This window comes from Chlorocebus sabaeus, chromosome 11, assembly GCF_047675955.1.
Source record: "Chlorocebus sabaeus isolate Y175 chromosome 11, mChlSab1.0.hap1, whole genome shotgun sequence".
In the NCBI taxonomy this organism is placed as follows: Eukaryota; Metazoa; Chordata; class Mammalia; order Primates; family Cercopithecidae; genus Chlorocebus; species Chlorocebus sabaeus.
In genome coordinates this window covers 40,854,568-40,870,973 of record NC_132914.1, presented here as the reverse complement: position 1 = coordinate 40,870,973, position 16,406 = coordinate 40,854,568, and the positions used below count along the sequence as shown (strand labels likewise).

Genomic DNA, 16,406 nt, shown 5'->3' with positions numbered 1-16,406 from the left:
CCTCATTGTACCTGGGCTTGGGAAGAGATGCGCACAGTTGGCTCTCACTATTTGTTACAAGCTGGCTCTGGTAAACCATGGAAAGCTTCCTGGTTTCCTGTGGAGAGATTTTTCTCTGTGGAGAGATTTTGAATTACCTAAATGAATTACCTAAATGAATTTTTATATATGCTGTCTATAAGCATTCAATTTTATTGTTTTGTCATTTATGTTTACATAACCTTTTTTTCTCTAGTGATTTTGCTTCTGACCCCACTTTATCTATTTCAGATATTCTGTGACTTCAAATGTAATAATGCATTTATTTAGTTTTAAATCTTCTATTTAATTACTAACATACTTGCCATTTGTTAGGGAAATTTATGATATGAACATTTTTGTATTAAACAAAATTTATTCATTGAGAGCCTAGTCTATGTTATACACTAGAATTGTGGCATTTATGCTTAAAATTTTAAAATTAATATATAAATATGTATGTTTACTAAGTAATATGAAAACTCTGTGTTTGATGACAAAGATTGCATTATTGTCTCCATGCTAAAGAGTTTCATTTATTATTTTCTATTTTCTATTTATTATTTTCTAGCTACAGACCTTCATTTTTCCAAAACAATATTTGGAAATGCAGTTCCATTTGCCACAGCTGGAGATTGCTACAGTGCTGTCAGATGCCCACAGGTATTTCCTATTTGTTTGATTAATTTTCTTTCATTGTGAAAAAAATTATAGCTTCTCTTCATTTTTTTTTGACCAGAATATTGCAATAAACATAAGTAAATAGAAATGCAAAGCTTCATATATGCACTTTGTTTCAAAGGTTATAGATAAGCTTTGGAGGAAAAGCATCTTTGCCAATTTTGGGTTTGTTTAAAAGGTATAATAATAATTTTAAACAGATTCTATTTCTTCTTCCATAATATGTTATCAGTTTCTTCATCTTTCCGTTTAGTCCATGGAAATGAATAGATATTTGTCAAAAGGCAAAGGAACGGATCACAAGCATGTGACTTTCATACACTTCTGCTGACCTCAGTTGTAATAGCTTCCTAGGTCTGTAACATCCTCCAAATGACAGTCTATTATCGGTAAAATTTATATTGAATACATTTTCCTATTTTCATTCTTGCTTTTATCCTTTATTTCCAGAGTTCTCTTCACATGCTCTTATGTTATTTCCATGATTTCCAATATAGAGCATGCTTCTAGGAAGAAAATTTACTCTCACATTTTTAACTAGAGATTTTACATAGATAATGAAAACAATATTTTTATGGTAAGATGAAAGATTGTAAGCTAGATGAATATAGCACTTTTAGGTGACTCATTGGTAATGGAATATATGAATCAAATCTACTACCTAAGACAAGCGGTAATTACTATATTGATATGATTTTGAAGAGAAGTAGTTAATAGTTTGTCATAGGCCTTTTTTCTTAGACTATTCCATTTATAATTTTCATCATATGACATTGAAGTTATGCTTATATTAGGAAGAGAGGACATTTTCTGTTAGAGAGCTTAAAGGAGATCAAGAGACACTGGAACTACAGGCTGAAATGAATAAAAGCCTGGATAAATCTATACATCTTAACTTAAGTCCAGAAACTCAAACAGAATGTGGTGATGTTACATGAAAAGACATAGGTGTTTTATTCACCCAGCATGAGTTCAGTATGACTCCTTTAGAGCAGGGAGTGATTTATAAACAACTTAATATAAGGTTACAAAACAAAATGGCAAGATGGAAGGGTTTATTTTTATTTGATACTGAAACATTACAGTTATTTTAAAATTTCTATCTGTAAAAGATCATTTTCAATCTACTTAGGAGTAGGAGGGGATCATAGGAAAGAAAGAAGGGTTTAAATCATGTCAACTAAGGAAAATGGAGAAGGTAGCCAGGAAAAGAGTGGGAGATAATGGTAATGATCTTTACATATTTAAAGAACTACCATACCATGAAAGAGGAATGAGGTCATGTGTGTTCCTCCAGGAGGCATTAATAGGGCAGTAGATTCGAGCTCAACAGTAAGAAGGCTTTGACAGGTAGAGTTGTTGGTAAGGAGAACCCAAATCTGGGGCCCAAAAAAATCGTTAATTTTTACCTTTATTTGTATGGATTGATCTTGTATTCTGCAACTTTGCTGAACTCATTTATTAGTTGTAACAGTAGATTACTTAGGATTTTCTTTATACACAGTGATATCATCTGCAAATAAAGATAATTTTACTTCTTCTTCAATTTAGATACCTTTTATTTCTTTATCTTGTTTTATTGCCCTGACTACAGCTTCTAGTACAATACTGAATAAAAGTGGCAAGAGTGAACATCCTTGTGTTCTGATATTAGGCAAAAAGCATTCAGTCCTTCAGCAGCAAGTATGTTAGTTTCATGTGTATGTTAAGTATGTCAGCTAGGAGTATTTTCTAGATATCCTTGATCAGGTTGAGGACATATCCTTCTGTTTCTAGCTTAAGTGTTATTATAAAAGGATGTTGGATTTTCTGTGGAGAAGATCCTGTGGTTTTTGTCCATTACTGGATAGAGTGTTACCACACTGATTTATTTTTGTATGTTGAAACACAATCTTGCATTCCTGTGATAAATCCCACTTAGTCATGGTGTATAATTATTTTCATATATCGCTAAATTTGGTTTGCTAGTATTTTTCGAGAATATTTCCTATCTGTAGGAGAGATTGTTGTATCTTTGTTTTTCTTGTGATATCTGTCTCGTTTTGGTAGCACAGAAGTAGTGGCCTTATAGAATGTAGCGGGACATGTTTTTTCCTATTGTACTGTTTGGAAAGAGTTTGTGAAAAATGTATTCTTTATATGTTTGGTAGAATTTACCGGGAAAGCCATCTGAGCCTGGGCTTTTTGTGAAAGTTGTTTTAATTACCAATTTACTTTATTTATTTATTATAGATGTATTCAAATTTTTGCTGTTCTTGAATTTGTTTTGGTAGTTATGTCTTTTTAGGAATTTGTTTGTTTTATCTAAGTTAACTAATTGGTTGTCACACGTTGTTCATAGTATTCCATTATAATCCTCTGCTCTTCTTTTTCCAGTGTTTTAAGTTAAAAAGGTAGATTATTGATTTGAGATTATTTTTCCTTTTTAATATAGGCATTTATAGTTATAAATTTTCCTTTAATCAATTCTTTTGTTGCATCCCAAAATATTTGATATGTTGTGTGTTTCCTTTAATTTATTTTATTTTCTATTATCTATAGTTATATCTTTGATATATTGGTTATTTAAGAGTGTAGAGTTTGATTTCTACGTATTTGTAAATTTGCCAAATTTTCTTTTTTGGATTTCAACCTTTATTGTGACTGGAAAACACGCTCTGTGTTATTTTATTTACTTAAATTTATTGAGGCTTATTTTATGGGATAGCATATAGTCTGTCCTGGAAAATCTTCAATACATTCTTGGGAAGAATGTGCTTTCTGTTGTTGTTGGGTGAAGTGTTCTATAGACTATAGACCTTATTGGTTTATAGTGTTGTTCAACTCTTTCTTTCTTGTTGATCTTCCGCTTAGTTGTTCTATCTGCTGAAATTCTACAACTATTATTTTTAAATTGTCTGTTTCTCAATCTTTTATGTACTTTGTTTTGCTTCATTTATTTTGAGATTTTGTTGTATATGAATATATAATTGTCTTAACTTCCTAACATATTGACCTTTTTATTATAAAATATTTGTCTTTATCTACAGTAATGTTTTTGTTTTAAAGTCTAATTTATCTGATATTAGTGTGGCCACTTAGGCTCTGTTAGAATTGCTATATATATTTTCATCCCATTTACTTTCAACTTATTTATATCTTTGGCTCTTAAGAATGTCTCTTATAGAGTATTTTGTTGGATTACTGCCTTTGATTGGATTTCTTTAACGTTACTATTGCTATGTCTGGATTTACATCTGCCATTTTACTTTTTGTTTTCTATATGTCTCATGTTGTCTTTGTTCAACTGTTCCTTTTTACTGCTTTCTTTTTTATTCAGTGAATGTTTTCTAGTGTAACATTTTAATTTCCTCAATTTTTTCATTATTTTTGAATTGTTTTCTTAGTGGTTATTCAAAACTTGCAACATATTGTTATTATATTAACTTAAATAATTTTATGTCTTTTACATAATATGGGAGAAGATAGAGCAATTATATATTCATAGACTTGGTTACATAAACCTTCTCATTTAGTATTTCTGGTTCTCTTTATTTCTTCCTGTGGATTTGACTTATCATCTTGTGTCATTTCTTAACTCTAAAACAGCTTTGCTTCCACCTGTCTTATTTGTCCCCTTATCGTCAAATATGTTACATGTCTATATATTACAGGTCAATAATATAATTATATATACCTTGGTTTATACGATTGCTTCTAAATCAGTTAAAATAAGAAAAGTGAAGACATAAGTAATTATAGCGTATTTTATAATTATCTGCGTAATTACCTTTATCAGTACTCTTGATTGTTTTGTGTTGATTTGTATTAATGTCTGGTGTTACTTGATTTCAGCCTGAAGAACTTCCTTTAGTATGTCTTGTAAAGTAGATCTGCTAGCAAGAAGTCCTCTCATTTTTTTTTTTTTAATCTAGGAGTGTCTTTATTTTGCCTTCCTTTTTGAATGATAGATTTGCTTATTGAAAAATTATTGATGCACAGTTTTTATTTTCAGCACTTTGAATATATCATCACACTGCCTTCTGACTTATAAATAGATAATAAATGTCAGCTTTTATCTTATTGGGTTCCATAGATGTGGTCATTTTTCTCTTGGTGTTTTTGGGGATTTTCTCTTTGTATTTGCTTTTCAATATCTTTACTGTGTCATATTTGATGTGCCTCTCTTTGTGTCTACTTGGCTTGGAGTTCACTAAGCTTCTTGGATGGGTAAATTAATATGTTTCACTGATTTTGGAAAATTTTCAGTCATAATTTCTTCAAATATATTCTCTGCTCTTTTTTATTCTTCTCTCCTTTTGGTACTTCCATTGTGCATATGTTGGTGCACCTAATGGTGTCCTTTCATTCCTCTGAGGCCCTGTTCATTTTTCTTCTTCTTTTTTCTTCTCTGTTCTTCAGACTGCATCATTAACATCCCTTTAAGCTTGCCAGTTCTACTAGATCCAGTAGACAATTTCAGCCCCCTTTGTGAATTTTCTAATCTTGATTATTGTACTTTTCATCTTCAGAGTTTTCCTCTGACTCTTTGTGAAATATGATATCTTCATCTTTATTGATATTCTCTATTTGATGAGACACAGTTATCATACCTCCTTTTACTTTTTTAAACGTGGTTTCTTTAGTCCTTTGAACATATTTGTATTAGCTGCTTTGAAGTCTTTGTCTGCTTAGTCTGACATCTGATACATCTCAAAGGAAGTTTTTCTTGACTTTTTTCTTGTGTATGCATCATGCTTTCCAGTTTCTTTGTATGCCTCATAAATTTTGTTGAAAACTGGACATTTTAGGTAACTACATTTTAGCAGCAGTGATTACTGATTTCACTCTCCCTTCTGAGGCTTCTTGTTATGGTTGTTGTTTGCTTCTTTGTTTGTGTGCTTTTTTAATTACCTGACTGAATTGTTTCAGTGAATTCTATTTCTCTTGTAGTGTGCAGCCTTTGATGGTGCTCCTCAGTGGGCACAGTCTTGGGCATGCACAGTGACCGTGATGCTCCTCTCCTTCAGAGATAACAATGGTCTTAGCTGGGCTTTCTTCAGTTCTCATTCCCTGAAACTGTTTTGAGTTTGTCCGTGGTCTGTCTCTACTGATAGGATGCTTAGCAAGAGCTCTGCTCATTGCTAGACAATTTCCCTATTCTTTCAACAATATTTTGGGGACACAAATAACTCCATAATCTGATCCAATTAAATTGAGACCCTATGGCCTCAATTAGTCTTAGTCTGTCTCTGAGATCAGGAAAGTCCCCAAGAAGAGCCTTTGTTAGTTGCCTCATTCTCTGGTTCTCTCTGTTAAACTTCAATCTTATCTACCATTTGCCTTCATTGAGCTACTACCCTCCTCTTAACAACACACCACTAAAATCTTCTTTTCCACAGAGTACCTAGACTTGAACTTCTCCAGGTTCTATTCCAAATAAGCTCAGTCACAATAGGAAAATCTAGTGAATTTCCTATTTTTACAACTTGATTCTCTCCCTGGGAAGAAGCTCTGCAATACTGTGGATCTGGGTACAGGGACAGTGGCCCATTCCTCTGAGTAACACCTCTGCTGTATAAATGGAGTGCTGAGTCATGGCAGTAATCCCTGGTCTTCTTGACTTTTGACCTTTTCAGCATGGCGTGTCTGCCTTACCAGTGATTTTTTGTGGGGACATTTCAGGCCTAGTGTGCTTGATCTACCATGCCTGGGGTGGACTGACTGCTCTGTGAGGTAGGGACCGGGTGGAAGAAGGGAGCTTCAGACTCTCAGCTACTCTTGCCTATAATTCAACTTCTGCAGTACAGAGCTGGGTGGAATGAGAAATGCTGGTGGCCTGCCTCTGTCAAAGAGAAACCATAGCCTTAACAGGGAGCTGGGGGGGGAATGGAGTCCTATATCCTTAACTGCATTCACCATGATTAGAACGATCATCTTGCTGAGGTGGGAGGAAAAGAGGGTGAGCCATGCTTCAGATGCCACAGATTCTCACTGTTCTTACCTAGATTTAATACATTTTCTTGAATAAATGTTTCTTCCTTTCCCATATAACCATAGAACAAATTTCAGAGACTTTAAGTGGTGGTTATAGTTATAATTTTCACCAGTCGTGTTTGTTTCACTGGAGAGAGTGTCCATGGGCTCCTCACATCACCATTCTAGAAGTGCTTCCTCACATGATTGTATTTTTAAAGGCAGGCAACTTTGCAGAGGAATCCTATGTTCTCATTCAATCTTTGAGGCTGGTTAGCTCTATTTATGTCCATTCTTCTTTCCAATTCCCTATTTCACTCATATTGGTGATGAATACCTACCTCTAACATGGTGACTCTGACCTACTACTTTCTATTCAGTTCCCTTCCCAGGACTGTCCTTTCCCTGCTGAGCCCCTCCTCTCCTGAAGTCCTGCACTGTCTCTTTTTATAGCTGTTCTTAAGTCAAGGATGTGTAATCTAAAACTTTTAACATTCTAAACAGTTTTTTCCATGATATGTAGATGTCTTTTGTTGGTGACACATCCATTCCAACCCTCTTAAATGGCGATTATACATTCTACAATGGTTAACCTATCTCAAGACTGGTCAACTTGTCCAACAGCTCATCCTCCTTTTAAGCTATGCCTTCTGGTCATATATTTGATGTAATTAGAGATAAGTAAATTGACAATGGAACCTAGTCTGCTAATACAAGGCCTAACAAATGTTGTTACTTTGGAAAGGTCACCCAGTTCTGGAAATCCGGTCCTTGTCATTACTCATTGAATTGGGAAAGGTCTGGTCAATGAGACATGAAGAAAATCACAGGAGATGCATATACAAGTAAATCATATAACTGTCAAATGGAATCAAATTTTCTTTTATTTTATTAATGAACTTTCCTTATAGGAAATATATGAACAGAAACCAAATAATTACAAATAAAATATTTCTTCATGTACATGAAATTTGAATGAGATATTTGCACAATCAGGTTTTTAAATAATAAGATAGCTATTTCCATTTATTTCTAACTCCGTTTCTCCAATTTCTCTGTAATCCTTTTTTCCCTATAAGATCTTGAAAAAGTTATATAGCTGTAAACTGAGATTACCCAGTTTATAACTGAAAAAACAGACATTCCATGTTAACAGTCTGCCCAAGATCCTTAAGAAAGTCATAGGCAGAACCAGCAATAAAATGCTCTTCCTGCCCACTGGGGCGAGATGTCTCCCTTGCATGGTTTTCTAGGCATTTCTGAAACGCAAATTTCAGAAACGCTCCATTTCCAAAATTAGATGTTATTGGGCATAGACACATGCTGTCAAAAGGAGCTGTGCCTTTCTATATTCAGCCTGTATTTATCTGCTTGAGGCTACTGTTACCAAAAATACAAACTGCCCAATATTTTTGGAGATGTTCTGTCAATATATAAACCAGATTCTGTGTTATGTTACACAGCATCTGCATGAATACTCTCCAGATGTTTGATGTCACAGAACTTATACTGTTGTTTGGGATTCATCAAACCCACATCCTCTGTGTTTGCATGTGACAGGATCATCTGGGATAGGAATGCTAAAATGAGTATGGGCACATATGGCACTTTTTAGGGAAAATAAACTTTGCCACATTGCAATATGAGATGAAATTAAGGAGTGTGGTGTGACTTTAGAATGCATATGTCAAAAGTAAAGTAAATGTTTTGTACTTTTTGCAAAGCCACAAAAACTTTTAAAAACAAAAGTAATGTGGATCTCTTTAACTGGTTGGTAATTACATAAAAGTAAGAGAAATAATCATATTTGGCTAATGTCAGTGGGTTATGGCCAGCATCCAGTTTGAATGTTAAAAGTCAGTTGTGAGATATTTGGAATATGTATTCATTATTATCAAGGTGTAGAGTTTAATATATATCCATAAGATCTACCCTTTCTATTACATTGTTTAAATCATGTCCTTTTGTTCACTTGATTTCTCTTGTTACTGGAAGTGGTATATTGATTTTTCCTATTATTAGGGTGTGTCTGTGTAGCAGGACAAGCCACAGACAAAACTCCTCAGACACCGGATTAAAGAAGGAAGAGGTTTATTCGACCGGGAGCATAGGCAAGACTCCTGTCTCAAGAGCCGAGCTCCCCAAGTGAGCCATTGCTGTCTGGTTTAAGGGCTCGCAACTCTAAGGGGGTCCATGTGAGAGGGTCGTGATTGATTGAGCAAGCAGGGGGTACGTGACAGGGGGTTGCATGCAATGGTAATTAGATTGGAACAAGACAGGATAGGGATTATCACAGTGCTTTTCTCTACAATGTCTGTAATCTATAGATAACATAACTGATTAGGGCAGGAGTCGATCTTTAACTACCAGGCCCAGGGTGTGGCGCCGGGCTGTCTGCCTGTGGATTTCGTTTCTGCCTTTCAGTTTTTACTTCTTCTTTCTTTGGAGGCAGAAAATGGGCACAAGACAATATGAGGGGTGGTCCCCTCCCTTATCTGTGTCTCCATGCATATCTCATAGATTTTGCTTCATAAAAGTTGTTGCTGTATGATTTGATACATAATATTTATTATGTGTTATGTCTTCTTTGTGGATTATTACTTTCAGCACTTCCTTGTCATAGTTTCTTGACTGGGGACTCAAATTCTCCTTTGTCTTTTATCAACATTGCTACTCCTGCTCTCTTTTTATGTCCTTTGTCTTTTTATGCTCATTTTTAAGTATTTATTTTTATTTTTTTTGAGACAGAGTCATGCTCTGTCACCCAGGCTTGTGTGCAGCAGCACAGTCTGAGCTCACTGCAACCTCTGCCTCCCAGGTTCAAGAAATTCTCCTGCCTCAGTCTCCTGAGTGGCTAGGATTACAAGCGACTGCCACCACGCCCGGCTAATTTTTGTATTTTTAGTGGAGACAGGATTTCACCCTGTTGGCCAGGCTGGTCTTGAACTCCTGACCTCAGGTGATACACCCACCTTGGCCTCCCAAAGTGCAGGGATTACAGGTGTGAGCCACCGCACCCAGCTGGTGATATGCATTTTCAAGTCTTACTCATTTTAAAACCTGAGATGTTGGTTTCCTTACTGTTGAGTTTCGAGAGCTCTTTATATGTTCTGGATACAAGTCTGTTGTTGGATATGGCATTCTAGTCCAAACCTTGTCTTTTCTTTCTTTTAAGTATCTCTCACCAAGCAGTTTTCAATTTTAATAAAGTCAAATTTTTCTTTTATGGACTGTACATTTAGACTCGTTTCTGAGAAATCATTAAATAAACTCAAATTACTAAGATTTTTCTCCTTTTGGAAGTTTTCTTCAAAAACTTTTTATAGTTTTATGCTTTACACCTAGACCTACAATTTATATTGAATTAAATTTTGTATTAAGTCTGGGGGATTTATAGACTTAATTTTTCATCTGAGTCAAAAACATATAGATACCCAATTGTTCTAACACCACATGTTGAAAAGACAATGTTTTCTTCACTTATTTGCCTTTCTACCTTTGTCAAAAGTACTGGCCATATTTATGTGGGTCTTTTTTTCCTTTGATCTACATGTGTCTGTCTTCACCAACACCATATGTCTTGATTAGGATAGCTTTATGGTAAGTGTTAAAGTAGTATGGGTCCTCCAGCTTCATTCTTCTTTCGTAAGCTTATCTCAACTATTTATATCTATAGCCTTTCTTTATAAATTTTAGAATCAACTCTCTGTATCTATAAAGATTCTGGGTAGAAAATTTGTAATGGTATTATATTAGATCTATAGAGTACATACATAATAAAATGTATACAGTACATTTAAAAACTGTAAAACATAATTATTTAATGAGCACACATGAACCAACCAGTCAATCCAAGAAGTGAAACGTTAAAACTTGCATTTATCTATATGCTTCTCCTCTATCTTATACCCATACCTACCTTTTTCTTTGACACAGCCAGTTACTCAAGAATAAACATTCCAATTTATTGAATTCCTAGGTCTTCTGAATCATATTACCTTCCATTTGTGATTTGGCTGCTGAAATTTTAATTTGTGTAGTGGCTGCTTCTTCAAAATGTCAGGAGGGTAGAAGAGGAGATAAGTTTCATACTACGTATCTACTCTCTTGACATTTCATACTACATATGCATGTATGGAGCGAGAGAGAGTGAGAGAGAGAGAGAGAGAGAGAGAGAGAGAGACCTCATATGTTGAACAATTTTTAGGTTAAAGATTAGGTTTGAGGTTTAAATTTTAATCTTAAATGAAGTATTGGAATTAATTAACACATTTATTCACTTATTTATTACTTCTAAAATCCTATAGGAATGTATAAGTACCTTTTTATGGCACTTATAGTTCTCTCGTTGAATTACTTTTTTTAGGTACATATGCTCTTTAACTTGACAGATTTGGAGTGAGATCTGTCTGAACTCTCATGGTACTTGACACCATCTCTGCCAGTCAGTTAATTTTGAACAAATGAGTGAGATGTATTTTCAGCTCCGTCAACATCATACCAAATTTCAGATAATTGTTTTACCATTTTTTTTTTTTGAGGTCGTATTATGTAGTTTTTTAAGTGAGGACTAAGAATAGAAATGAAGCTCATGAAAATTAGTCCAGAGAAATGGAACAATCAATAGTTCTAGATTCAACTAATTGTGTTAATGACCACCTAAGGCTGTTAGTAGTCCATCAGATTCATTCCTTTTACTTCCAGTGTATATACATTTGAATATTTTTAAGGCATGTTGATCAGGGAGGTAGAGAACAAATGGAAGAATGGAAAAACGGTATTAGGTTGCATGGTCCAATCCAGGCACTCAAGGAGCATCTGGTTACAAGAAATTTACATGATAGAATATATTTTCATTTTTTAATAACTGTATTTGGTGAAAAGCCTATCTGAGAAGGAATGTGAGATTGGAGGTATACAGTGCAAAACCTGTATCAGGTTGATTAAGTATCAAATGGAATAATATATCTTAAGAATCAATTCTTTTTATTCAAATATTTGTGAACATAAAATACTACTTTGTCTAGTTTTAGTGTCATTCATTATCATAGAGTCTGAAGAGTTTTATATATGTATTTGTGTATTTACTTTTATAATACTACTATTTAATGTTTTTAATGCTGCACTTAATTCATCCATTTGAAAACACTTATTGAGAACTTAGGCCCTGTTCTGTGCTCTGGGAATACAGCAATGAAGCTGACATAGAGTTCATATTCTAAATTTTATAACCAAGTGATGTTGTATATGATAAATTGTCTTTGAAATTTATCTAAAACTAATTATTTCTGCAATGGAAAATTCTCCATTTATTGTCATTGTTTTATACAAATATTTGATCTTTATTTGTTTTTAAATGAGAAATATACAATATAAGATTGCTAAGAAATCCAAGTTAATGACTAAATTGATATCTAATTGTTTTAGCAATATTAATAATTCACATTATATAGAGAGTTTATTTAGACTTTGCTTTTATGACAAGATAATATTTTCATTCATATAATATAAAATCCAGTGTTTTGTCACAGTCTTGCTAAAGATTCATGAGTCTTAAGCCATTGAGATATTGTGATGTAATTGAAGACTGTCTTAATATTGTTCTGAATCTATATGCATACTGAACATTGTCAGTAGACTGAACTCATTTATAAGTTCTACTTTTCAATGTTTAAATCTGTACTGTAAAATTATATACATATGACACAAGTGTTACCTATTTTAATCACACATTTTCTCAGTTAACATTGCAATTTAATAGTTAACAAAGATAGTCTGAAATATTTTGACATAAAAATGGTCCTGTACTTGGAAAGAATTAGATCATAAAGCTCATAGGGGACCCACACACCATAATGTGTGTAAACCATGTGGCATCACACATCTAAACACCGTTTTTGGTGTTTAAAATGGAAATAATTGCCAGGACAATAATATTATGTTAGATCGTTTTGTGTGGTGAGTTAAGAAGTAATATTCTTATCACAAAAGGAATGGGGCAATAACAGAGATTCTGGAAAACACGTCAAATAGGTGAAACATCATAGAAGTTAGCAATGAAGGGTCAAAAATAGAAAGTGTAGAAATGTTAAAGTGCAGCAAATATTGGTCCCCATGAACGCTATTTCTGTCAGGATTTACTAATTTCTACAGGACCATTAGCTCTAGTTGTCAAATCATAGAGTCCTGGAGTTGGGCAGAGTTACTTCTCCACAAATAGCATTATATAGTATTAATTCAGTTGTCACTTGCAATTCGGAAGACTTATTTGTAATCAATTTTCAAAGTCCTTAACTGGTTCATTTTCTTTACAGTAAGGTTCTATCGATATTCCTTCATTTTATAAAAGACCCTTGAAGAGTATTTTGAGTCCATCCTTATATGATTCCTATTCAGATGTTGTTAGCCAAGAGCATTCTTAAGTATTTATAAATTCCATCTATTTTTGTTTGTTTTATTTACAATCCAGGGACAGTTTAGCATTAATTTAGCAGGAACTGGGATGAAGATATCCAGCACAGCAAAGTGGCTTGCTCAGGGGAGTTATACCTCTGTCAGCATACGAAGATCAGAGGTAAGTCCTGCAGGACCAAAAAGCCTGTTTGAAATATTTCTGTGCTGTGAACTAGCATTAAAGGCTCTCTACCTTAAATGTAAACTTGTATGAAATTGATGACTAAAGAGTTATTGCATATAATGGGTAGATTATATATAACGGAGCACAACGTCAATTTATGAAATGAAACGGGATTCATTTGTATTAATGTGCATGTGTAGGTTTTGTATACTTATGAATCCATATATGGGCTATAGATGTCTGAACATAAATTGCCAAATGCCAGGACATATAGGTTTTGTCTATCTCAAGTTTGGAGCTAATGACTTGAAATACAGGTCTTCAAAAAAGGTATGTTTTTTACTATACTTTAATTACTGAAGGTTTACAGGTTTTAATATTTCAAAATGAGTGTTAATTTTTGTTTTCTTCCCTCACTGTTTTAGTGATGGGGGTGATGTTGGAGACCCTTGTCATTTAACAAATATTCTTCACAGTTTTTTCAAGAATTAGGATTATGTATTTATGTTGTACTCATGTTTTCCTGTCTTTATCTAGATAACGTTGTTATTTTATTTGTGAAAATATAGACTGTTATGTAGTATTTATATATATATAGTTATAACTATTTGTATAGTTTATTTATATAATTATTATAACTATAGCACATGTCGTATTATCCAAATAGAACCCACTTAATTTTCTGCAGGTATGGTGTTCCAACATGTACACTTCAAGAAACGCTTTCTATTACTCACGGTTATTGTGTCTTAGATAACATAGCCCTGCCCATAGTAAATCTGGATCTAGGTTATATGTGTTCCCACTTATATTACACATAAATTAGCACCAGCAACAACCTCTGTATACTCTAATGTGTTATGATTTTTATTTCTTATGATAAAAGTGATTTTTGTTGTACTCCTATTTATATAAATATTTCTCATAAATGAAACTTAGTATTCTGATAGTCATAGCCTTTAAAACATTCTGTTTCTGAAGATGATAAAATTGGGCTTTACTTAACAAAAGATTTGTGTTTTTATTAACTTCTATTCTAAATATTAATTCATTATTTATTTCATTGAGAACTTCTATCTCAATCAAAAAGGTTGCACATAACTATTTCTTCAGATCTGATGCCCGGTGTGAAACTGATTGGTAAAATCCAGATATACTTACAGAAATGCAAACATATTTTCCTGTGCCAATAAGTCTAATGAAGATTGAGTTCTTACTACAACAGAGGGAATAGGGAATTATTCAACTCTGAGATTTTATTGCCATTCCCTTCTCTGTACTCAGGTTCTCCAGAGCTAAAATTGCTTTAGAAAGAAAAGGTAACTTCAAAAGCTTCCATTCTCAAAACATTCTTCCATCTCAAAATGTCCCCAGAACCTACAGTTTTCTTCTCTATCTTTACTCCCTTAGATTTTAAAAAATTACCTTTTCCAGATATGATAGGAGTTCAGCCTGTTTTTGTGTCGTGTTCTAGAAATGTCTTCAGTCTTCACTTTTAGACCTGAAGATGTAAGGCATCTCGAGAGTGCATCTATCACGTCCAGACCAACCCGCTTCAGGCCACCTCTGTCACCTGTTCCTCAGTGAACTGCTCTGCTTATGGAACAATCTCCCATTTTAGTTCTTTTCTAATTCTAATGACTACTTTCAGCCCAGTTTTAATTTTTTTCTCCATTTTACCACCTTCTATACTTTTCTCCAGAGTGTGTTTCTAATGCCTCCACGAGATGTTTGAAATAAATGGGATAGAATATGAATTATATACCTTTAAAGTCAAGTTTATACAATATCCTTCTTTTATTTGGTCTAAGAGAACATTATGTAAATTTATGTAAATATTGGATAGCACATTGGGAGAGGTTTTAATAAACTCACTGAAGCAAATAGAGACCTAGATGAAAAATATGTGGATTGAGATTGAAATATGTGGACTGGATTTACATCTTAATTGAGATTTAAATTGTCTAAATTATAGTATGGTATATAATATTCAATTAGCTAAAATGAATCTCAGGTTATCTAATATCCTTTAACTTTCCCATGTCCACCAGTTCAAACAATATCAAAGGGGTATGATCTTTGACCTCAAATGCAATTCTTATAGGAAACCTCTACTAATGATTTTAGCCATATGATTCAAAGCATTTGCTTTTTCTGCGATTTGCATGCAGATATCAGCTTGTATAAGATTCTTCTATATTTCTTCTTCCAATTTTCAGGATGGAACCAGATTTTTCGGCAAGTGTGGAGGGTACTGTGGAAAGTGTCTTCCTCACATGACTACTGGTCTCCCAATTCAAGTCATATGAACATTTAGAAGGGGGATGTATGCCCTAAAGAGGAGATATTCTCTGGAACATTCAAATAACGGGTGCTCATTTCTTTATTTCTCCCTTCCCGAGATTTCCAGGTCTAATATGTCTCTGCGTTTTTTTCAGGGTGCTCATCAGGGATTCAAATAACTGCTTAATAAGGTTCTATTAATCAGGATTTTTTTAAAGAACATAATAATTTATAATAGAGAATACCAGGATCGAATGAATTATACCAAGACAGTGCTGCTCTTAACATCTTGGACTGGATCACACTTATCTTATACCTATAAACACATGTGTAAATCTCTGCTCAGCATTGTACTGTACAATGAAATGTTTATTCTACTAGCTAAAATGAAGCAAGTAAATATTAGGATAATAAACATTCAAAATTACTATAAACATTATTTAATCTTTCTGACAAGTAGCAAATCAATAGTTACATAAAAAAGCACAGAGCCATTATACTTTCTACTCATACAGTTTAGATACCTTGTTTTATTTTTCCTTTAATTTTTACTTGTGGATTACGGTGCTTCAATTAAAAAAATAGTCCTCAAAATGAGGTGCAAATTGTGTATTAAAAATGTATGTTTGGGTTAAATAGTAAACAAAAAATTTTGTGGGTATAATAAAGATATGATATAATTTAATTTTTAAGATCTACCTCAAATTTGATTGTACTTACAAGAACAATACATTGTTTTTATAATGTTTATATTCTGTTTTGCCTTTATAATTCTTGTGCGTGTATATATATTCTTTAAAAATTTATTTTCTCAAAGTTATGTACTGTATTCTATTAATTAAATATGTGAGAATTCTTTTAATTTTGAAGATCTTATTTTGGTAAACATAAA

At 33.4% G+C, this 16,406-nt stretch overlaps 1 protein-coding gene across 1 annotated transcript in view; it reads left to right on the top strand.

Annotated features, from left to right (window-relative positions):
- ADAMTS20 (ADAM metallopeptidase with thrombospondin type 1 motif 20) overlaps window positions 1-15,540 on the top strand; it is a 206,604-nt gene extending 191,064 nt beyond the window's left edge. Inside the window, exons 37-39 of the mRNA XM_008002931.3 lie at window positions 590-681; window positions 13,124-13,228; window positions 15,451-15,540. Coding sequence (XP_008001122.3) covers window positions 590-681; window positions 13,124-13,228; window positions 15,451-15,540 — 287 coding nt within the window. The remainder of the gene's footprint in view (window positions 1-589; window positions 682-13,123; window positions 13,229-15,450) is intronic.
- Window positions 15,541-16,406: the final 866 nt, after the last annotated feature.